General features: G+C 34.9%; 1 protein-coding gene across 3 annotated transcripts in view; it reads right to left on the bottom strand.

Moving 5' to 3' along the window:
• Positions 1 to 300: 300 nt before the first annotated feature.
• UACA (uveal autoantigen with coiled-coil domains and ankyrin repeats) overlaps positions 301 to 25549 on the bottom strand; it is a 111487-nt gene continuing 86238 nt past the window's right edge. For all 3 annotated transcript variants that reach the window (XM_069098183.1, XM_069098184.1, XM_069098185.1), the window contains 5 exons: positions 23598 to 23650; positions 12650 to 15403; positions 10265 to 10417; positions 4409 to 4474; positions 301 to 2321 (listed from right to left, as the gene is read on the bottom strand). In XM_069098183.1, the coding sequence (XP_068954284.1) occupies positions 2250 to 2321; positions 4409 to 4474; positions 10265 to 10417; positions 12650 to 15403; positions 23598 to 23650 (3098 nt within the window). In that variant the 3' untranslated portion in view covers positions 301 to 2249. The remainder of the gene's footprint in view (positions 2322 to 4408; positions 4475 to 10264; positions 10418 to 12649; positions 15404 to 23597; positions 23651 to 25549) is intronic.

Below are 25549 nucleotides of genomic sequence, written 5' to 3'. Positions count from 1 at the left end.
CCTATGCTCACACCCTCTAAAACATAAGCTAGGAAAAAAACCAAAACTATCTATTACATGTTATCAATTTATTTTACCAAAAAAAAGTTTTCGTGTTTCAATCTTGTAAATGGAGTTTTAAACACAAACAAAAAATCAAGGAAAAAATACAGTTGATTCAAGTACAGAAAGTACATGTGTTTTCATTTTAGGTGGCTAAAACTAGACCTTGAAGTAGTTTCCCACTCTGCTTTAATTACCAAGAAGCTATGAGGAAGTTATTTTCATTCATCTATCTGTTACAAAGACATTAAACCACCATTCACTGAGAGCAGCATTTTATTGATGGATATAGAAGAAATAAAATATACATAGTTTCCCAAAAATTAGGAAAATACAATTTTGAAATGTCAGTTTCGGTTTAGCAACTTCTTTCTAGTAAGAGTTTCAACAAAATTACAAAAGGTAAATTAAAACTTAAATTTAACATGTGCACCCTTACAATCTGAATTCTAAGAGATTCCACTTAGATACTAGAACAGAAGAGCATTTAATCATGCTAATAAAAGACTTAAATATTCCTTATGCAAAATTTAACACTCTACATTAATGATTTTTGAAAAATACATTTTAGAAATCCCTATTACTGCTATATAGCTCTCCATTTAGCAAATGAAGTCAGTTTTCTCTAGACAGCAGTTTCTATTTTGATAGGAGTTTGCCCTGAGCTTCATCAGACAGATCCATACTCTGCCTCAGGAAGCACTAATATTCGAAGGTAAGTCACATTCTCTTTAATTTCAGCAAGAAAACTTGGCTGGAGTGGTTATTCTTTTGGCCTTGTTTGGTATAAAGTGAGGTTTTCCACCCCATCCCGCAATTTGAATAGTAAACAATATGAATAAAATAATAAACTTAAGACAGTTAAACTTTTTATACTGAGATGTATTAAATAGTTGGTTTCACTAGACTGTTTACTATAAGCATATCAGATTTTTTTGATATAGAGAATCCTTGCAATTTTCTCCTTTAACAATTGTATTTTCACGGGGCGGCTAGGTGGCACAGTGAATAGAGCACCAGCCCTGGAGTCAGGAGGACCTGAGTTCAAATCTGACATCAGACACTTAACACAAAAACTAGCCATATGACCTTAGGCAAGTCACTTAACCCCAATTGCCCTCCAAAAAGCAAAAAAAAAAAAAAAAAGCAATTGTATTTTCAATTAAAACCACAAAGACAAGTTTTAATTAATAAGCTAATGCTCAATTTGCAAGAAAGGTAGACCTCAAAATAGAATTGCCTCTGGGTGCAACTTTCCTATAAATAAACTTGAAATAGTTGCAAGACACACTTAATATCTATTTTGGTTATTATAGTGGCAAAGTTTTAAAGTTGTTGCTAAAGATCTGACACTTTAAGGAATCTAGCATATAATTTATCAAAGAGTTATTTAATCACCAGAGCATGAAAAATCACTATTTTAAGTAAAAATTAAGATACTGTACTGGAAATTAACAGATCATTTAGAAACTCCTGATAAAATCCAGTTCAGCTATTCTTAATCTAAATGTAATCAGTTACAAAGCATTAATGAAAAAATATCTCTGTAAAAAAGCATAAAATTTATTAGTGTATGAGGAGAAAATCTGTACTTCCAGAAAAAGAAAAGGCACTTAAATTTAAGTTATTTAAACAGAAATGCAACTTGGCCAGCCAAGTTACAATACATTTCTGGACACCACATCACATCTTATTTGACACTCCTCCACTAAAGACCAAAAGGAGGTGTTTTGACTCACTTAAAAGTAGCTATCAGCTTTTGAATACTCTAAAAGAACTCTTTAAACAACCTGTCTTAGCCAAAAAAAAAAATCATTTTATATGGACTCGTTTATAACTGAATTCATGTTTTGTAGTGGGTACCAAAGATATTTTTTTTAAAGTAGTCACTATGACATCAGTAGCAGCAATCAACTGTGTCATCATTTTGACTGCAAGATTTGCAAGAACTTTAAATACTCTAAATTTCCTCAAAACACACAATAAATAAATTTTGAATATAACATAAATTGATCATACTGTAACAGCAACAGACTCATCTTTCTCATTTCATTTTTTCCTACTAGGAAAAAAAATATTTAATTTTAGTTATGTTAACACAGTAAATTCCATAGAAAGAGGGGAAGGAAGGCTCTGGAGGTTAATACAAACACAGTCACAAGCTCCAGTCAGGTAAAGCAGTTGTTCACTAATCAGGACTGAGTATTCTAGCAAACAAGCCCCTGTCTCATACGGATGATCTGGAGTAAGGCAGCCTGAACATCTTCATCCATGTGACCCTTCAAATTAGAGGAGAAAAAATTTAAATCACCTTCATTTCCACAAAATGCTAAAACTAAAAAGGACTTTAGAAGAGTATAATACATTGTGTGACTAATCAAAAACCAAATCCTTGGCATGAGGAGTAAACATATACAGCTCTAGTATGACCATATTTACAATAAAGTAGCAATAACAGTAAGGTACTATTACTAATCACTGGAAGAAGGGGAGCAATACTAACATGAAAATGCAGACTAACAATACATTTTCCAAGTGTTGATTTTTTTTTTCCTCTAAAGAAAGGAAATTATCATTATTATCTTTTTTAGTAAGCAGAGTAAAGTGTCAGGGGGCAGAATGAAGTTATAAATTAGGGGGGAAAATTAGAGAGAAAAATTTTGAATTTAAAAAGAGTTGTGTGTGGGGTGGCCAGGTAGCTCAGCAAGTAAGAGCACCAGCTCCAGTGTTGGGATAACCTGGGGATCAAATCTGGGCTCAGATACTTAGCACCACACCCAAAAATAACTGGCCGTGTAACCCTGAGCAAGTTACTTAACCCCGATTGCTTTAAAAAAAAAGTTTTTTTAAAGAGTCGTGTGATTAAATGCAAAAAGCCAATATGGCCTCCATCCCATTTTTGGGCTTCAAAACTTAAATAGATTACAGCACAACACTTCCTATTAATATAAAAGGTTTCTCTTCCAAAATCTGTTTCTGTAACAGCAGGATGTTTAAATTTCAAACATTAGCTATAGTTGACTAAACTGAATTTCTTAGTTAACTTTATGTGCCAGAAGGCAAGATTTTTCAGATGCCAATTGCTTTTGTTTTGTGTTGCATTAGTAGTCAGCAGAAGAAAAAAAAAGTTAAAAACAGAAATATAATATCTAAGTTATTTATTATTATTGTTTCAAAAGAAATAACCATGAAACCTTGGCTGTTAGTTTGGGATATCTACCAGGGAAGAAGCTGTTGTATGTACTCTAGACAATACCCAACCCAAATCACTCACTCTCCCCTCTAAAATACATGTCTTTCCACTCAATTCCCACATCTTCCTCTGCATTCCCATTTCAAATCTCTAGCTTACTTGTTTATCAAGTTCCTGTATCAAATACTGTAACGTGTTCAACTATCATTTTTTCTGTTATTTCAAAACAGTATTACCAAGAATATCTCTCTCCTATAACATTCATTCTTCAAGTTCGAGGTCTTTATTTTTAAGGGCTCCTTATCATCTACTCTTCTTATTCATGTTTGTACGACTCACCCAGTGTTTTTTCTTTATTATCTCCATCATTACTTTTCATCCAGTGTTTCCTTCCACCTCTGCTATCCATGCCTCTATGATAAGGTACTGTCCGTTTATGAAAACAATTCCTATTTCTTTTCGTCTAACATGCAACGGTTTTGTCTTTTTAATAAAAGTATTCCTTAAAAACTACTGGGAGCAAAGGTGGAGGGTATGGCAGATAAAGTATTACATTGGTTAAAGAGTTTCTGTAGTGAATGACATATAATATTCACATACAACCACTTTCCATAGTATGCTATGACAAAATGTTTTTTCTCATTTAAATATTAATTTATGCAAATAGAGAATTCTTCTATCTATGTCAGCTTCACTTTCCTTCAGTATGAAGGAAAAAAAAGTTTCCAAAGTCAAATTATTTTCTTATTTAAAATCCAATGTAGTTCTTTACACATGCTACTTTTTAAATGATCAAAGCGCTCTGCTGAAATACATAGAACATTTCCGAATTCCCAAGAAAATCACTAAGGTCTTTTGACTCCATTTTTTCAGCATAAGGAGATATGTTGATGGCAACGCACTATCTCCAGATAGCAACACCATTAATGTGTGTCACCACTGTATGTTGCCAAACTGTCTATAAACTGAGCGATGAGCAGATGGAGACAACACTAAATTTAATATGCTGTGTTGCCGTATAGTTTTTAAAATTTCCTCCTGAACATACGCAAGCATGGCTAAAAGAAACACAATTATTTTTAAATAAACATATGGGGTGCAGTTACTCTAAACATCAATTACTTTTATACAAGTTTATTTAACAAAAGGGGTGGGGTGGAAGGGACTATTTACCTGCGCAGCACTAAGAAGATGCGTCCGATATATTGCAATCACTTCTTGGTGCTGTCTGTCGGCATCCTATAAAAAGAAACAGGAAAAAGGCTAGAAAGTAATTTATTTTCACTTGAGTAAAATTTGAATTTCCAACAGACCCTGGATCCTTACTGTAATATTCCCCTTTGGCTCCATGAGTTTCTCATGCATTCATAGTAATCAAGCAACCTGGACCCACTTAATACAGAATTATATAGTAGGCAGAGCCCCAGTTCATCAAAATGCAGAGTCTCAAAAGTCACAGTGGAGTTTTAAACATTAAGTAGCTAAAGTAGTAGCTACACTACAATTTTTGGGATACCCTGCATGCAGGTAGTACTCACAGCATTTATATTCCTTCCAGTTAAAATATGAAGCTACTAGATGCTATAGTTCACCTCTCTCATCCCCTGTTCCACAGTTGTGGCCACATTGGAGAGTAGCAACATCTCTCTTAGTCCCCTCTGAAGCAGCATTCTCCCTCAAAAGGCCTTCAGTGTCCTATATCTCCCCAATTCCAAATAAACTGGTCTTTAAATTTTGATTTGAGAGTATTTTGTGCTGCATTATATGAGGTTTTTCTCAGAAAGCAAAACTGCCAATATAGTGGATTATTTTTAATGGTATCTTATTTTTTCCAATTACATGTAAAGACAATTTTCAACATTCGTTTTTTATAAAATTTTGGGGTTCAAAAATTTCTCCCTCCCTTCTTCCTGAGGCATTAAGCAATTTGATACAGGTTATATATGTGCCATCATATAAAACATATTTCCACATTAGTCATGTTGTGAAAGAAGAAACAGAACAAAGGGAAAAAATAACTGAAAAAATAGGGAAAGTGAAAATAATATGCTTCGGTCAGCATTCAGACTTTATCAGTTCTTTCTCTGGATGTGTATAGCATTTTTCCTTCATGAGTCTTTTGGAATTGTCTTGGATCATTGTATTGCTGAAAAGTTGACCATTGCACAATGTTGCTGTTCCTGTGTACAACGTTCTGGTTCTGCTCACTTCACTCAGCATCAGTTCATGTAAGTCTAGGTAGGTTTTTCTGAAATCTGCCTGCTCATCATTTCTTATATCACAATAGAATTCCATTACATTCATATAACACAACTTGTTCTGCCATTCTCCAATAGAAGGGTATCCCTTTGATTAGTGGATTATTTTATAACATAATTACAGTATAATTTCAATAATGCTAGTACTTTTTCTAAAAAAGCAACGAGTAAAAGAACTGAGTTTGTATTTTTTAAATATGTACATCAAAAGTAATTTAAAAAGAGAATTTCTTCTCTAATACCCTTACCTTAACTTGAATTATTTTGCTTGAATTTAAGATTCAGTGACAATTATGTAAGCAAAAACAATGTCCTCAGCCCAAGGAAGGATTTGATTCAATTCAACAAATTTACATATAACAAATCCCTACACTAGGCTTCATTACTATTGGTAACCAACTCAGTCAGCCTTTAGAACCTCACAGCTAAAAATACTGTAATTCAATTCAACAAGCATTTTTTAAAAATTTATTTTACTTCATTAAATATTTTCACCATTTACATATAAAAAATTTAACAATTATTTTTTAAAATTTTTGAGTTCCAAATTCTCTCCTTCTCTCTCACCTTTCCCCTCTCCTTGAGAAGGGGAATAATTTGATATTGTTTATATATGAGGTCATGTAAAACATTTCTATATTAGTCGTTTCAAAAGAAAACACAAATAAAAATTAAGAGTTTTTAAAGTATACTTCTATTTACATTCAGAGCCCATCAATTCTCTCTCTGGACATAGATAACATTTTTCATCACAGCACCTTTGGAATTGCTTCAGAACACTTTCTTGGTCAGAGTAGCTAAGTCTTTCACAGTTGATCATCCTTAAAATTTTGCTGTTACTGTGTATAATGCTCTCCTGGATCTGCTCAATTCACTTTGTATGAGGTAACATAAGTCTTCCCCGGTTAGCCTGAAACCATTCTGCTTGTCATTTCTTATAGCACAGTAGTATTCCATCACAATAATATGCCACAACTTGTTTGACCATTCCCCAATTCATGGACATCCTCTTGATTTCTAATTCTTTGCCACAGCAAAAAGAAATGGTATACACATTTTTGTAAAGAGAGGTCTTGTTTCCCTTTTCATTGATCACTTTAGGCTACAGAACTAGTAGTGGTATTGCTGGGGCAAAGAATATACACAGTTTTATAGCCCTTTGGGCATAGGTACAAATTGTTCTCCTATTTAAATGGTTAGATCAGTTCACAATCCTTGTGCATATACCCTCCAGCATTTGTAATTTTCCTTTTCTGTCATGTTAGCTAATCTGATAGGTGTGAGGTAGTTATCTCAGAGTTGTTTTAACTCGATTTTCTCTAATTAATAGTGATTTAGAACACTTTTTCATGACTTTAGATAACTTTGATTTCTTTTTTCTGAAGACTGCCTGTTCATATCCTTTTACCATTTATCAATTGGGGAAATGATACATATTCTTATACATTTAACTCAGTTTTTATATATTTAAGAAATGAAGCTCTTCAGAGAAACTTGCTATAAAATTTTCTCCAGTTTCCTGCTTTTCTTCTTGGTTACATGGTTTTGTTTGTGCAAAACCTTAGTTCTTTTTAGCAAGATACAATTTCTCTGCTTATTCCTTTTAATTAGGTCTATCTTTACTTTCCTTTGTCTAAGATCATGATTACTGCCCCTGCCTTTTTAACTTGAGCTAAAGCATAATATATTCTACTCCCAACCCTTATTTTTACCCCACATGTGTCTCTCTATTTCAAATGTGTTTCTTGTAAACAATATATTGTTAGATTCTCGTCTCTCATCCATTTGGCTATGTACTTCTGTTTTTATGATGAGTTCATCCTATTTAAATTCACAGATATGATTGCAAATTGTACATTTCCCTCCATCCTATTTACTTCTGCTTATCCTTTTTTTTTCTTGTCTATCCTCTAAACTCTGTTTTCCTTCTGACCACTGCCTTCTTTTATCTGCTTTCCCTTTAATTATTCCCCTCCTTCCTCCCCTGTGCCCCTCGCTTTTCCTCATCTCCCTCCCCTGTTACTTCTCTTTTGGGTATGATAGATTTCTAATTACAAATTGAGCATTTATATTTTCCTTCTTTGGACCAATTTACATGTGAATGAGTTTTAAGTATTGTCTGTCTTACTTCCACTATTACTACCTCCACTATAAAAGCTCTTTCTTTCATGACTCTTTTATGTGAAACAATTTTTCCCATTCTTCCTCTCAGTTCCTCTTCTCCTAGGGGATCCTTCTTTCTTATCTATCCATTTTTTTTACATCATCCCAACATAATCAACTCATTTCCACATCTTTCTATGTAGAATCCTTCTAACTGCCCAAATAATGACATAGTTCTTTGACCATACATGTATTATCTTCCCATATAGAAAGGTAAATCTGAGTCCCTTATAATTTCTCTTCCTTAGGTCTTGTATTTGAAAATCAAATTTTCTATTCAGCTCTGGTCTTTTCATCAGGAATGTTTGAAAGTCCTCTATTTGATTAAAAATCCATTTTTTTCCTTTGAAATACTTGGTTTTGCTGGGTAGGTTAATTTTGGATATAATCCCAGATCTTCTGCCTTCCAGAACAGCATATTCCACACCCTCTACTCCTCATTGTGGTAGCTGCTACATCACTGTAGTTTCATGATATTTGAATGGTTTCTTTCCGACTGCCTGAAGTATTTTCTCCTTGACCTGAGAGCTCTGGAATTTGGCTATGATATTCTTGTGAGTTTTCATTTGGGGATCTCTGTCAGGTGGTAATCTATGGATTCTTTCAATGTCTATTTTAGCCTCTGTTTCTAAAATACTGAGGCAGTTTTCCTTGATAATTTCTTGAAATATGATGTCGAGGCTCTTTGATCATGGCTTTCTGATAATCCAATAATTCTTAAATTATCTTTCCTTGATTTATTTTCCAGGTTGTTTATTTTTCCAATGAGACATTTAACATTTTCTTCTATCTTTTCATTCTTTTGACTTTGTTTTACTGTTTCTTAATGTGTTATGGAGTCATTAGCTTCCAGTTGACCAATTCTAATTTTTAAAGAATTATTTTCTTCAGTGAAATTTTATAACTCTCTTTTTCCATTTTGGTCAATTCTGGGATTTTTTGTTTGTTTTGGAGGGGGAAAGGCAAGGAAATTGGGGTTGTGACTTGCCCAAGGTGACACAGCTAGTTAAGAGTCAAGTGTCTGAGGCTGGATTTGAACTCAGGTCCTCCTGATTCCAAGGCCAGTATTCTATTCACTGCATCACCTAGCTGCTCCCTGTGTTTTTCTTAAGGCATTATTTTCCAACAGTGAATTTTTGTCCCCTTCTTTTTCCATTAGGCCAATTCCGTTTTTTAAGGTGTAATTTTCTTCAGCATTTTTTGTTCCTCTTTTATCAAGTTGTAAATTGTCTTTTCATAATTTTCTTCCTTTGCTTTCATTTCTTTACCTAATTCTTCCTCTACCACTCTTGATTTTTAAAATAATTTGTAAACTCTTCCAGGAATTCTTGTTGGGATTGTGCCTAATTCTTTTTCTTCTTTCTTTCAGGTTCTTCTTACAGCTGTTTTGACTTCATTATCTTTTTGTGAATTAGTGTCTTGATCTTCTTTGTTACCATAGTAGCCTTTTGAGGTTAAGTTTTTTTGTTTGTTTGCTTATTTTTCCACTCTATTTCTTGATTTAGAACTTTATGTTAATGTTGGGCTTTATTCTCAGCATGTGGGGCTGAGGGGCACTGCCTCAAGCTTCAAGCTTTTCCACATTGCTGTTTTCAGAGCTAGTTCTGGGAGGCTGGAAGGTTTTGGTGCTTCCAAGGTGGTGTTATCTGGGGTAAGGTGTGGTCATTGCTCTCCTAGTCTGCGCTTTGGGCTTTACCCAGGAAGGGCCACTGATCCCTGACTGGCTGTGCTTCTGACTTTCTGTACCTCAGTACTATGCCTGGTACATATACCCCTTCCTTCCTACCTCTCCACCCCCAACTTTTCAGCTTCTTTTTGTATATTTACAGCTGTTAGGAAGTAAGCTATTTGTGGGCAGGGATTGTGTTTTTATTTATATTTGTATCCCCTTCTCCTGGAACATAATAAATACTTAACAATAAATGTTAGTTGGTTTGCCTTGCTATACTAATAATCCCTCATATCTCCCATAAAAAGGAGAGGCATGGTACAATTCATCTTCCCTAGAACCAAACTATTCATTGCAATTAATGTGAGTTCAACTACCCAGTGTGATTTTCATTTGAATTATTGTAATCATATATTGTTCTATTGGTTCTGCTTTCTTCCAATCTACAGTAATATTTCTTTCCTCAAAACTCACAGCATTTATTCATTTAGTTATATAATGATATTTAACATTTCTCATGGAATTATTTTATTTTCCACAGGATTTTGTCTTGTCTTCCTATCTAGATTATAAATGCCCTGAGAACCATGCAGCATAACTCTTTATATCCCCCACAGAACCAAATATAGTACAATGAATATAGTGGCAGTAAATACACCATTTTCAGGAGTATATAAAGCTATAGGAACTGTCTTCTTAATAGAGAGCAGATAATTCTAGAAATTCTCTTAACTTTAAGATGCCTTAAAAGGGATTTATATTTTAAAGAAGGAAACTTTGAAATCCAAATATTATTTTCACCAGAGATATTACATATTTATTACATATCTGAACAAGGTCTCAGACCTTTTGACTTCTAAATATGCTGCAAAAGCCTGAAGAAGACTAGCTATATCAATATGCACCATGACTAAATTTCATGTCTTATTAGGTACTTACAGCCAGCTGCTGTTGCAGAGATTTCACCTGGTGCTGCAATGTTTCTACCTGTTGGTTCTCTTTCTTTGTAGAATTCCCACTTGTGTAGGTAAGTTGTGAGAGGTCATTAAGAGCCTGTTTTAGTCGTTCCACATCATTAAGTAGTTCTGTTATCTTAGAGAAAAAGTTAAGAGGAAGAAAACAGTTTCTATTATCCACTCATTAACTAAATACTCATTTGAAAACATTACAGATCTCACAGTTCTATGAAGCTTTCCTTCAACTTCACCCAGAACAATTTAGAATTCTAGCACTTGGGACACATTTATACGATAGACTGGGAATGGGGAGTGGAGGTAGGGATTAAACATATGATTACTACTCTTCAATTTGTGTTTGAGGTAATCTGGAGTCAGAAATCATGGGAGTTGAAGAGCAATTGAGAAACCAGCAAACAAGGGTATTTGAAGGGGGCAGCGATAAAGAATGAGACTGTCCTCTAGCTACTATTTATTGGGGAGAATGGAGATAAACTTGCAGGTATGCAGATAACAGCAATAAGGATCTGGACAGGCTTGAATAAACTTTTAAGGAGGTGACTGCTGACTAATGGTGGTAGAAAGGTCTGAAAGTGGCAGTGGAGAACAAGGAATATACCAGTTCCTTAGGATTAGCATGGCACATTGGATTGTGATATATTTGAGGCCAAGAAGACCTGGGTTTAAATACCACCTTTGATATTCACTAATTGTATGACTATGGACAAGTCACTTAACCTCTCCGAGCTTTCATTTTCTCATCTGTAAAATGGGACTAGATCTAATGACCTGTAAAGTCCTTCCAACTATATCTATGATCCTCCTCCTGGCTCTGTATTTCATAGGATGTGAAAAAAATGCCATTAGAAAGTCTCAAGAGATATGGCATCTTCCACAATTTAAGGAGGGAACCCAGAGAATTCACCTTATCACCCAGTTACTTTCCTGGACTTCATGGTATCCAGAAACTCACCATTCTGTAAGATGAAAACAACTCAGAAACTCACAGTTCCTCAGCACCCCATGCACCTGGGGCCTCACCCTCCCTTTGGTTCGAGAAAAGGTATGTGTGAGGGAGGGACCTTTGAAGAGCTTCACCCAGATGCTCAGTTTGAGGAAGGCACCTCAGGAATTTACCTCATCATTCCCCAACTCAATTATTTTACTGGACTTTATGATCTTTAGAAATTTTTATTTCTGTAATATGACATCAACTCTAAAACTTTCTCTTTCTCAGATCACTTTCTACCCTGGCTGTAGGACTTCCATGATGCCCCTGGCACCTTCTCCCAATCCCCTTTTCAGCTTCTTCTTACATGCTGTATCTTCCCATTAAATTCGAACTCTCTGAGGTCTTGAATTGTTTATTCCTTTCTTTGTATTCCCAGGGCTCAACAAAAGTCATGGTAGGTAGTAGGTTCTATGTTTACTAACTGACTCTGGTATCTTTAAGAGAAAATGAAGTCTGAGGGAGCAACAATAAATGTAAACAATTCAAGATAAAGAGAACTTATAAGATCAAAGATTTTGAACTATAAAGGACCTTAGAAGGTCACTAACTTCAACATCTTCATTTTACAGATGAGAAAGAGTGATTGGCCCAGAGTCAGACAGGTAGTTAACTGGTAGAGCCAGGATTCAAACTCAGGTGCTTTGACTGTAAATCCAATTATCTTTTTACTATACCACAACAGAAGATGATTCTGAGGGCTCAGTGAGAAATACGGCAAAAAAATTACTGACTAGGGGAAGGTATGATATGAATTGCTTAATAAAAGGGGTGATGCAATATGCTCTGCTGAAGTGAGAAAGCACTCTGGAAAAGAGATATAACATCCAAAGGACTCAGAGTGGTTGGCAGCCAGTGCTGCACAAGGGAATGAGTCATTAGAGGAACTGATGTTGGGAGGTGACAGAGGAACTACATTCCCTTGGATTCCAGTATCTAAAGAGCAGTCCCAGTTATGTTGTGCTAATTCTAGCTGTCATCTCAGCCCCGAACAGCCTTCTCTTTTCTCAACTGCAAGAGTACTAAGTGTCTTTCATTTGACACTTAAATACTATCTTCTTAGCTCCAGTTTGTGTGTGTGTGTAGATATATCTATCTGTAAAATTTCCTAAATGATACTGTAAAAACTTGAAAGCAAAGCCTTTTATATGGCTTTGCATCTTCCACAAAACCAAGCTTAGTACCTGGTTGCTATAAAAAGTATACTTACTGCACTTTTTTTTTGACTGCCCAAAACATTTTTAACACTAGACAATTAGCATTTTATGTACAAGGAAGAGCCATAAAGAATCTGAATTTATCATGACATAATACTGGGTTTTATTTTCCAGCTTATAATCATGCAGATTTACTACCAACCTTATTGTCTTTTGCTTCTATTTGTTTGGCAGACTCTTGCATTCTTCTTTGTAAATCAGTAATTGTTGTTAAGGATTTGTCACATCTCTCTTTCTGTTCCTTAATTTCTTGTTCAATGCTTAAGCTCCTCAACTGTATCAATTCCTTTTCATCCTTTGCAGATAGCTCTGCCTTTTTGGCACGTGCAGCCTCTTCACACACTTCCTCATACTTTTTATTCAAGGCAGTCATATTTTCTGTTATATTGGTAATTTGTGCTTCTAAGGCACTCTTCATTGTGTTATATTCTGATAAATCAATAACCTCTCTAGATTCTAATTTCTTAAATGCTTGCTTCAAATTCTGAATCTCATGCTGGAGTTTAGAGATCTTTTCTGTTTTGGCTTGACTTTCTTCTTCCTTTTCACTCAATCTAGTTTTCATACACCCAATTTCTTTCTCCAAAGCTTCCTTTATCTGTGTGTGTTCCACCAGGGACATAGAAGAGTGTTTCTGATTCTCTAACATCTGTTGCCATTCAGCTGCTGCCCTCTGAGCTTCTTCATGGTGCCTCTGTTTGTCCTTGAGCTCTTCTTTCAGAGCCTCAATTGTGCCATTAAGAGAGTTTTTCAGCTCTTCAACCTGCCCCAAGGGAACATGTTGTTTCTGCAAAATCGATTTTACTGCAAGTACCTCAGAGGTCTGTTTGGCATTTTCTTCCAGGAGCTTCTCTTTCTCACTTTTTACCTCTCTGTACTTCTCAGACAAATCCTTTAGCTGTTTGTTAAGCTCTTCTGTTTTTTGGTTTAATGTTTTTTCCAATTCATGGGAATTCTCAATGAGAATATCCTTATTCTTCAAATCTTTCTGGATCATGAGGATTTCACTCTTTAATTTTTCATTCTCCTGCTGACATTTCTGAGCCTCCTCTTCCCCTACATTGCATCTTTGTGTCTGTGTTAGCAACTGATCTTTGAGTTCCTTCACAGTGGCTTTAAAGGTTTTCTCTCGTTCTTCAAAACTAACAATTGGCGCATACTTTAGCTTAATGCATTCTTGTATTGTGTCAAGCTCCTTCTTCTGGGCTTCAATCTCATCAAGCAATGCTAAAATCTCTTCTTGACCCTTATTATACTTAGCAAGTACTTCAACATTATTTTCCTGTGTTTCTTTTAGGTTTTTGTTAATAGCATTCATTTTCTCTTCATGTTCTTTTAGGCTGATAAACTCAGTTTTCATTTGGTTCTTAGAATCCTCTAACTTTTTTTTTAATGCTCCATTCTCATCTTTTATTTGTATAAATTCTTGTTTTATACCTTCAAGTTTTTTTTTCACATCTGTCAATTCTCTGTTAGTTTTATCCAATGTGCTACTTAACGCTGCTTTAATTTCTTCATGGGTTGTAACAGGCACATATTGTTCATTTATAGACTTTTTCAGTTTTGCATTCTCAGATGTGATTATGTGCAACTTTTCTTTTCCATCACCACATTTTTTATTAAGTTCTGAAACTTCATTTTTTAGTTCAATGATATTGGATTTTAGAGCCATTATCTCTTTTTCATGGTTTTCTAGAGGGATATATGTAGCTTCAAGATGACTGACATTCTTACATAAATTGTTTTTTTCCACCATCAGCTTCTCAGTTTCCATTTCTCTTTCTTTATACTTTTGTGTCACATCCATTATTTTTTTGTTCAAATCATCAACTATCAAAGCATGTGATTTTTTCATTTCTTCGTTCAATTTTAAAGGAATATAATGAGTTTTTATCTCAATCGCTAAGTTCTGCAACTGTTGGTTTAGTAGCTTATTATCTGAACCAACCTTCTCAAGTTCTTTCTGTAATGTCTGATTCCTCAAAGTTAACTCAGTGATCTTCTTCCCAAATTCACCTGACTTTTGTTCAAATTTGTCCTTAAGTTGTTCATGCTCTTCTGGTCTAACATGTTGAGAAAGCTTAGCTTTATAATTCTCAATTTCTCTCTTTAACTGTCTAAGTTCAGCCTGTGATTTTTCATATTCTCTTTCCATCTCTACAAATTTTTTTGCTTTCTCATTCACTTCATTTGATAATAAGCTCTTCATGTTTTCAAATTTTTCTGTTGGGATGGAGAGGGCCAATTTTGTTGCTAATTCTTTTATCTGGCTTTCCATTTCCAAAGCTTTTCTTCCTCTCTTCTCTCGCTCTATTTCAGACATGCTAAATTCCTTCTGTAATCGCTTATTTTCTTCTACTAGTCTCCCTTCATCCTTTTTGAATTCCTCTACTAACATTTCATTTTGTTTGACTTGGTTCTTTAGCCTTCCTACTTCAGCAGAAGCTCCCTCATATTTTGCTTTCATTTCTTTCAACTGCTCCCTTAGTTCTTCTGTTAATCTGTTATTTCCTGAAGCTGCTTCATTCGTCAAGTGCTCCTTCAGAGCAAGAAAATGAGTCTGCATTTGCTTTACTTTACCTTCTGAATCATACATTCTCTTCTGAACATCTTTTAAAGCATCTTCCAATTGCTTTATCTGGTCATCAGAATCCTCTTTGACTCTTTCACATTCTAATGCCAAAGCTTTGCATTCTGCCACTTTATGGGCTAGTTCATTTTGGAACTTAAGCTTCTCTTGTTTAGCTGAATCACAAAAGGCTCTCATGGCATCTAACTCTTTCTTTAAAATCTCATTTTCAGAAATGGCAGTTTGACCGGGTAAGGACAGTTCCAATGGTCTTAGCATAGACCTTGTTTGTATGTGGGCTGGCACTGGAATACCTGAAGATGTATACTAGAAGGAAAGAGAGAAAAAGCATATAGATTATATAAACCCTAAAGAAACAGCATTAATATACTAGTTTGCTGGGTTTGTAAAAGTTAATAGAACTATTTAGCCAAAAAGTTACATAATCATAAAGAGAATTTTATTTGAGGTAGTAAGAGAAATTTTTTGTTGTACAGTTGTTTCAGTCATTTCTTACTCTTTTGTGACCCAATTTGGGGTTTTCTTGGCAAAATACTAGAGTGAATTGCCATTTCCTTCTCCAGCTCATTTTACAGAAGAGAAAACTGAGGCAGAGAGTTAAGTGATTTGCCCAGGGTCACATAGCTAGTGTATGAGGCCAGATTTGAAGTCAGAAATGAATCTTCCTGACTCCATCTACTGCTCTAGCTAGCTGCTCCTAAGAAAAATTCTACAGCAAAGTAGTAACAACTAATTCTGTTCATTCAGTCTAATATAGGGATTTTTATTTTTTTAATTATTATTTTATTATTTTTTAAATTAATTTGTTTGTTTCCTTTTAGTTTACAGGATTCAATTCCACAACTCCTTGAGTTTCACTTTTTGTCCCCTTCCCTCCCCTCCCCCCATGGAGGCATATAGTCAAGTATAGGATCTGTAAATACTTTCACATTATACATTAATGAGGTTATAAAGATGGATTGTATCAGATGGAATGAAAAATGGTAAAGAGGACATAAAACCAAACAAGAGAAGGAGAAAGATTAGGTATTTTGCTTCCACCTGGATATAAACTCAGTTCTTTCTAGTTCTTTCTCTGGATGCACATATTTTTCTCCATCATGAGTCTTTTGGGATTGACATATCACTGCATTGCTGAGAAGAGTCCAGTCTATCAAAGCTGGTCATCACACATACGTTGTGTCTGTAATTGTGTACAAATTTCTCCTGGTTCTACTCTTCTCACTCAGCATCAGTTTGTATAAGCCTCTCCAGGTAAATATGAAGACTGTCTGCTCCTCATTTCTTATAGCACAATGGTAATAAAGGGATTTTTAACTTTTTTTTTTCTGTCATAGGCTCCCTTTGGCAGTCTGGTAATGCCCAAGGACCTCTTTTTAAAGTAATGTTTTTAAATGCATAAAATAAAGTATATGGGATTGAAAAGAAAACAATTATATTGAAATACAGTTGTCAAAAGATTTTAAAAACAAGATTGTGGAATTCATATTAAGAACCCATGGTCTAATATGTCACAGGTACATAAAATAGTCTTCTTTTTTCCCTTCTGCTCCCTAGCCATAGGTCACAATTTAGTTCTATAATATGAATACACAACTCCTTTTTTTGTATTACATTTTACCCATTTTAAAACATAGCACATCAGGTTTGGAGTGCTTCAAGATACTGACAGAAACCATCAAGATTCCTGGGGTGAAAGAGAACCTCTATATTTATTAAATAAATAAATTTCCAAGTATAATATATTAACTCACAAATTTTAATAAGACAGGTGACGAGGATCTGTCCTCAACTCAATTTTATAAAAAAAATACCAATTATGCATAACAATTATAGTATTTTAGAAAGTAAAGTGTGTAAGCAGATTGTAGTAGAAAGTCTATAATCGTAAATCTACTAAAAAGAAAGAAAATGGGGGTTTTCCTTTTAAAAAGAAAAATATATACTTAACATTAAAGAAGGTTGTAATTAACAGGTGTCCATCAACAAGAGAATGGTTGAATAAATGTGAAATGGAATATTATAGTGCCAAAAGTGGAAGAAACATTCAAAGAAACCTAAGGAGATTTCTGTCAATTAATAGTGAAATAAGCAATACAGGGAAAATAATTTGATGGCTACATGTAATATAGTAAAAGAAAAACAACTCTGACAGACTAAAAGTGTAGAATGAGACATGTAACCAATGGGTAGATTTTTTTTTGCTTAAAAACAAAGGAAATAGTGTCAATGGAGCATTTTTTAAAATGCTCAGAACAGAGCAGAAAGCTGTTTAAAGGGAGACACACATAGGAACAACTTTGAAACTAACATGTTGAATTTATTTAATGTTTTTAAAAATAAACGATATAAATTTATGGTTTCATATATAATCTTTTTTCTATTCTTTGCATATGGCCATATTCATGTTTATGGTGACATTTATCAAATTAAAAATAATGAAAAATAATTTTCAAAAGTTTGCTTTTATTTCTCCTTATGTCTGAATATATGTCAGTGTTGTCTCCTAGAACTTTACACCCAGTGATACCACTAGTGTACGTACAACAATGAGTTAAAAGGAAAAATGGAAAGGACAAATATATATATGTATGTATGTATATGTATAAACACACATACATATATTTGTGTGTATGAATGTCAATAACAGCACTTTTTTCTTTTAGCCAAAAACCTGGAAACTAAGGGGATGAGCAATGATTGTGGAATGGCTGAACAAATAGTGGAATATTGTTGTACCATAAGAAATGACAAAAGGATGGATCAATTGTTAGGAGAGTTGCATTATTAATTTTCATTTGGGAGGTAGATGGTGATAGTGATCAGAGAAAAAGAGAGGGAGAGGGAGAGAGAGAAGCTCCAAAAAAGCATTTTAAAGAATACACAGAAGAGAACAGAAGGAGATTCAGAGGGAGATACAGACAAGCTGAACAAGTTTTAAACTAATGTGTTGAATGTATTACATACTTTTAAAAATAAGCTTGAAAGTGAAGATTCACAGTATCATATGCAATTTCCCTTTTTTATTTTTCTTTCTATATGGAAATATTCAAAGTTTTAAGTATCATGTGCTTATAAAGTTCAAGGTAACAAAAAATTCTGTTGAATAAAAAAGACAACTAAAATTACACTTCATTAAGAGTTTTAATATAACATCTTACAAATATCAGCAATAGAACAGACTGCAATTGTAATAAGCTGCCAGTTTTATATCCTCTCCACCCCCAATAGCAAGCACAAAATTGGGAGAGAAAAGGGGTGCCACAGATCTATGATTTTAGCAAAAACTTCTTCCCCAGAAGCAGAACAGCAACTCCTCCATGACTTAAAGTCTTACTCAGTTACTTCATGCATTTCAAGGTTAAGCAATTCTCCCCTAATCTGTACAAGGTAGAGTAGGAACACAACATCAGGTCTTCTTGACTCCAAGGCTAGTGATCTAGAGGTTCACTATGCCACAGACTCAATAAATATTTGATAACATGAACGTGATTTTAAGCACTTTATTTTAGTATTATTATAAATGCTAATCAATTAATTTTTAGCTATCTTCAAACAGATTGAGAGAAAGGAAGCTGACAACATAGAAGCAAACTTGCAGCAGTAATTTTCTCTAAATGGGCTTATAAAGCAAATATTAAGCTATGATGACCTGGTGGAAGTTTAACAGTAGCTAATGTTGCTATCAAGTTCATTGACAGCATCTACACTACCAGTATTCATTATTAGAAGTTTATGCCTAAGAATCTTAAGTATGTTTTGTTGACATTTTACATTCCTTTTAAAAATCATAGAAAACAGCTTTCCTATGTCTTGTCTCCCTCATCACAATATGTCTTGTCTCCCTCATCACAATATACTCTTTGAGAACAGAGGCTGTCTTACTTTTGTATTTATAACCCTGGCACTTAGTACAAAGCTTTACACATATCCAGTACTTAATAAATGTTTAATTCATTCATTCATAAAACTTAAAGAAAGGAAGCTATAGATTATGTAGTCCAACATGGTTATTTTATGGATGAGAAAAACAGACCAACAGATATTAAATGACTTACCCAAGGTTAATGGCAAATAAAGGTCTTTTCCCAGAACAAAATGGGGGGAAAGTATAAGAAAAAAAACATAAGGTCATATACTAAAACACACACACACACACACACACACACACATTGCTTTCTCACTTTAAATCAAATTTTCATTGAAGTTAAGTCCCTAGAAGACCCTTGTTTTCAAATGCAAGTACAAAGTAAACTAATTCTAAAAATAAAGGATTTTTAAAAATGATTCATGTTGAGAGGATTCTGGGAAGATGGTGGAGTAGGTCAGAAAATTCCAGACTCTCAAGATCTTCCCCCACAAAAGAGTTAAAATAGCACCTTAGGGCAAACAAAGTGCAGGTGGAGATAAACAAAGACAGGGGCATAACAGAGGTCCTGCCAGGACAGTTTGAGATCAGAAAGAAAAATCCCAGGACAAGGTTTCATCCCCATGAAGAGTAAACACTTCCAGGCTAGGTCTCATTTTAACAGCAAGGGGCTAGCCTCTTAAACAAGTGGCAAGCCCTAGGGTTAGGTGGTTCAAGAGGCTGCCTCACCACAATCACCAGAACTTTTAGCCCTGGTATAGTGAGGGAAGTTGGGCATTTGAGTCCAGGAAGATAGAGGGAACCTCTGCTGACAAAGGAATGCCAGACCCAGCTGTGCTGTAAAGAGCGGCAGGAGCAAGAAGGAACCAGCTGTGATAGTAATGGAATATAAAGATTCCCCTGTATTGGCTTGGTTTTCAAATTGATTGTGTTAAAACCCAGAGCTTGTTAATCCCACCTGTGGGATGGACTTGTTGATGTGAAAAGAAAGTCCTGAACTGGGAGGAGTTGGTGACGTAGATTTGGAGAGACACAAGAACTTTTTGGAAGCAGCACCCTCGTGGAGGCAGAGAGAGAGACTGAGAAGGATTGCTGAGGGCCACTTTGAATTGCCCTGGACTTTTGAGACCTGCCCCCGGAGCTGCCAAGGACTGAGGAGACATGGCTGTTTTGCTGGTACTTTGTCTGTCTGTTTTGATGTTGTTTTGCCAGATTTGTCCACTGGTGAAAGACAGTCCTGTTGTTGAAGAACTCCTGGAACCTGGCTGCTGGCTAAGAGCTCCTGAGACTGTCCTGCAGACAGAAAGTGAATACTGTCCACTGGTGAAGGACAGTGCTGTTGTTGCAGGGGTCTGGGAACCTTTCTGTTGGTTCAGAGCTACTGAGACTGTCCTGCAGACAGAGAGTGAATACTGTCCACTGGTGAAGGACAGTGCTGTTGTTGCAGGGGTCTGGAAACCTTTCTGTTGGTTTAGAAGCCCTGAAGGATTTTCTTGTTGTATGTTTACAGAAATCCTGGGAGAGGGTTTTGCTAATGTTTTCAGGGGTTCTAGGACTGTTCTACAGACAGAGGATGAATTAGTGAAGAGACTGGCAATGTATCTTGTGGCCTTGCTAAGCCTTGTCTCCCCAGGAACTAAGATTGCTGAGAACTTGCCTCCTGTCAAGATGAAGAAAAGACCTCAGTTTGGGTATTAAGTGCTGTGCTTAAGCTTGATGTAACTCTGGGGTAGATTCAATTGTGATCCAGGGGTGGGGAACTTTTGACCTTTTTGTGTTCTATGGTTGAACAAATGAATGTACTTTATTTATGTTTGGAAACTAATCTCCATTTGAGAAGAGGGGTTTTGTGATGGACTAAATGAAGGTACAGCCTAGGGGTGGAGTAGTATTTAGAACAGGGACTTTGTAATTGATTGAATGAATGAAAGGTCCTGGGGTGGGGTAGTACTTGGAGATTATTTAATCACCCTTAGTAAATGTTGTATTTTGAATGATGTCATATTTTGATCTTCTCTGTTCTTGGTTGGTCACTGAATAAAATGGAGAGCACCTATGCTGGTATTCTGAACCTTGGGAAGTTGCCTTTCCATTCCATTATATTACACCAGCTCAAGCCCGGTAAATGCAGAAGCAGTGGGGCAAAAAGCCCTTGGCTGTGGGCAATCACAGGAGGCTAGAGGTTTGGCTTTGGTGTCAGGGTAAAGGAAAGAACTGAAAATGTGGGACAAGAAGCACCATTCCCCATACCCCAGGGTTAGAGGTGACTACAAATAACTAAGCTATCACCACACACACACACACACACACACACACACACACACACACACACACACACACACACACACACACGCAAGCACAGGCAAAGGGAAAAGAATCCAGCTATAGAAACCTATATGGGAACAGAGATGACCAGGTTCATCTTCAGAGGAGGAAACTGGGGTAAAGAAACCCTCAAAGAGTAATTTGGGTTACCTGCCCCAAAAGAATTTATGGAAGACCTTAAAAAAGACTTTACAAATCAAATGACAGAGATGGAGGAAAAACTAAAAAGAAAATAATAATCATGCAAGAAAAACAGGAAGGGTATGAAAGGAAAGTCAACCAATTAGAAGAGGAGATTCAAAATCTTAAAGAAGAATATGACATCTTGAAAATTAGAATTGGGCAAAGTGAAGCCAGTGAAATTATAAAGATCAGGAAATGATTAAACAAAATATGAATAATGAAAAAATAGAAGAGAAAGTGAAACATCTTATTAGAAAAACAACAGATTTGGAGAATAGATCAAGAAGAGAAAATATAAAAATAATTGTACTGAAAGTTATAATCAAAAAAAGAATCTTGATACAATAATACAAGGTATCATTAAAGAAAATTGTTCTGAAGCATCAGAACAAAGGGGGAAAGTAAAAATAGAAAAAATCCATTGATCACCACTTAAAAGAGATCCTATGAGGAAAACTCATAGGAATATCATAGTCACAACTCTGAAAGCCCCAACTCAAGGAAAAATTATTAAAAGCATCAAGATTCAAACAATTTAAATATGATGGTGCTACAATTAGAATCACACAAGACCCAGCAAAAGAAACATTAAAGGACTGCAGGTCTTAGAACACAACATATAGAAGAACAAAAGTACTGGGGCTCCCGCCAAAAATATCATACCTGCAAAGTTAACTATTTTCTTGAATGAAAAAAAAATGGACTTTTGATAAACTTTCAGATTTTCAAGACTTTGTTTAAAAAAACCTGAACTTCTTAGACAATTCAACATACAAGAACCAATATAAATATAAGGTACATAACAAAGACTGATTATAAGGGATCCATAAGGATAGACTGTTACTTTCTATGTAAAATGTAAAATTTATGTTTAGGATCCTTATTAATAATTGAGTAATTCATAAGAAAGATTGGGGAGATCCCGGGCATGATATGAATTTAAAAAGTAGAACCATTTAGTAACAACTAAAAAAGGTAATTATTTTTTACAAATGAGGTGCAAGAGAAAGAACTGATACATAGGAATTAGATAGGGGAGAAGGGCTGGTAGTTCTGGTAACCTACTTCCATCAGGTATGGATATAAGAGGGAACAATACATATACATTTAAAGAGTATAGAAGTTTTCTAAATTCAGAAGAAATAAAATGGTAAGGGCAAAGGGAGGGGAGAAAGGACAAGGGAGGGATCTTTGGAGAGGAGGGTGAGAAAATAGGTAAATATGGGTATAGAAGGGTGTTTAGATTGACGGGAATGGAAGGATAGGGGAGGGATCCTTGCAGGGGGGTAGGCAAGTCATAGGAGGGCAAGGTAGTGGGTAAAATAAAGTAGAGGCAGGAGAGACAGGAAACACGAGATATGCATATACATAAAAAACAAAGATCAGGAGTAGAATAGGTTCGGGAGTGTATATGTCTATATGTATATGTGTATGTATATATCTATACCTATGGAGAAACATCTAAACTTTATGGTGTTCTTCTGGGGGGGGGCTAGCAGAGGGGGAAAAAGAACAAAGTAAAAAAGTGCACAGCAGAGAACAAAAGAAAACTCACAAGGAAGCAAAGAAAAGATGGACAATTCTCAAACAATCAGTATTATTTATCATATAGGCTTTCTTGAAATGAAAATTTATTGTTACAAATTTTGAATCCTCTCATGTTCTGCTATGCACATGATATACTTTTATTTCTTTCTAACTTTGTATTTAAGTTCATGATATGTTTTTGTTCCTTATTTTTAATTCTCTATTTGTGTTCTAGCATTTGAATCTAGTATAAAATTTTGGGAAAAAAATTATTCATGTCTCAGCTCCTCTTCATATGGACAAATTAATTAAGGGATGACTGTGGAGTTATTAATGAAAACATATTAACCTCAAACAAAAAGAACCTTGAATAGCTTAAATTATTCTCACTAAAATTACTTCATAGGGCACCAGAATGCTAAGTCTTTTTAAACCAGCCTTAGCAATGGGACAACAAACCTGTTACAAAACACCAGAACATTTTTTCTCGAATAAGTAATTTTCTAAATACCTAAATTCTGTTTAATGTAAAAAATGGTATAAAAGTATAAGTACTTAAGAGTGGATTTTTAATTTTTGTTTAAGAGAAATAGTTACCTGTGATTCTGTAACAAAAATTTGATTCTGCTTATGAAGCATATCTTCTTTTCCTAAATTAATAATAACAAAAAAGAAATTATAATCTAAATTTTCATACAAAAATAAAGTTTAAATGTTAGCTTGGTTCTATAATCTGAACTTATTACATACAAAGAAAAGAAAAATAACAGAAATATAAAAATACACTTAATCCTAATAGTTTTTACATAAGATAGAATCAGTTCTAAAAAAGATAAGTATTAAAATCACAGAATAAAAGATCCCCAGAATTGGGAAGGTATGTAGAAGATATCTATGCCAAGAATCTACTCTATATTCTAACTAACAAAAATCATCCGGTAAGGAGAAACTCACTACTTCCCAGGGCAGTATATTCTACTTCATTCAACCCAATTCAGTGAGCACCTACATTGTGGTAGGCACTAGTGATACAAAGACAAAAACCAAATAGTTCCTGCCTTCAAGAAGTTCATACTCTATTTGTTAGGAAACTTATCCCATGATCAACTCTAAATCTGTTTTTCTACAACTGCTTCTCATTCTGCCTTCTGGGGTTGAGAAGAAAAAAAAGTTCAATTCCTCTTCCATATGACAGTCTTCCAATACTTAAAGACCTCTAAAAGCATGATAAAGAGGAAAAATTGTTGGATTTTGAGCCTAAAAATATGGGTTCAAATCTAAGTTCTATTAAACTACATGTAGGGAAAGTCATTTGACCCCATTTGGATCCTTTGTTTCTTCAAGTATAAAACAAGGGGCTTGGATTATATGATCTTTAAGGTCTCTTTTCAACCCTGAACTTCTAGTCTCAGGTGTTTTCTTCAATAGGCTAAATATCGCCACCATCCTTCAATTAATATATGACAAGATCAGGCCTGATACCATCCTGGCTGCCCTACTCTTCAAACTTGGGAAATAATGTCAGCTTATAAATTTCATTTCTAAACTGTGGTGCCTAGAACTGAATACAATATTCAGAATGTGTTCTGATGAGGGGGGATAAAAGAACCAGTTCTTTAGTCCTGGACATAAAAGCCTCTTGGAATTCAACCTAAGATTGATTCATTTGTCTAATACTGAGTTTCTGATTCATTAAAAAGCCCCAATCTTTTTCAGATTTAGCTACTCCTATATCCCCTATACTTGAGAAGCTGATTGTTTGAACACATGCTACTGGATCTTATCTCATATTTAACTGGCTATGTAACCCTGAGCAAGTCACTTCAGTTACTCCTCTCATACAAAAAGTTTTTTCATCTGTGTAATGAGGGTAATAATATTTTCACTGCCTGTTTCACACAGCTGCTGTGAGGAAGACACTGTTAGTAAACCTAAAAGATATGAGTTATTACTAAATATCATGACATGAGGGAGTATAACTAATCATAACTAAGTTGAATTGAAATCATGAAGAACTAAAAGACAGTTAAAGGTATCATATTTAGCTAGAAGACTATGCAAAATAAAAGTACATCGGTTTTAAATATTTTACATACACAGATACGTAGTTAATAACTTGGCAACAACATTAGTGAAACATTGAAAAAACATATTTAAGGAAATGCTATCTGTCTCTTAAAACCAAAATAATTACTCCCTAAAGGATCAGTGTTCAAGGGACAAAACCAAGCCATTTATAAACGAGAAAAAACGAATTGTTTAAAAGCCATATGAAAAGTTAGAGGATTGAAGATTTAGAGCTTGGAGGCTGACTAGACCAAACCCCTCATTTTACATATTTTATAAGAAACAATGCCAGGCACTCGCCTAAGGTCACACAGCAAGTAAACAGTAGAGCTAGAATATCAACCCAGATTTTCTGACTCCAAATCCATCACTCTGGCTACTGTGCCACACTACCTTCCCAAAAGAAAGTAAACACAATATTTAATAAAGGAAGAAAAACAAATCAAGACAAGCTCAAGATCCACTTAATATCACTAAAATGT

This window comes from Petaurus breviceps, unplaced genomic scaffold, assembly GCF_028583685.1.
Source record: "Petaurus breviceps papuanus isolate PSGF00001 unplaced genomic scaffold, PetGlider_PUasm1.0 37, whole genome shotgun sequence".
NCBI lineage: Eukaryota > Metazoa > Chordata > Mammalia > Diprotodontia > Petauridae > Petaurus > Petaurus breviceps.
This window is presented reverse-complemented; position numbering and strand designations above follow the sequence as displayed.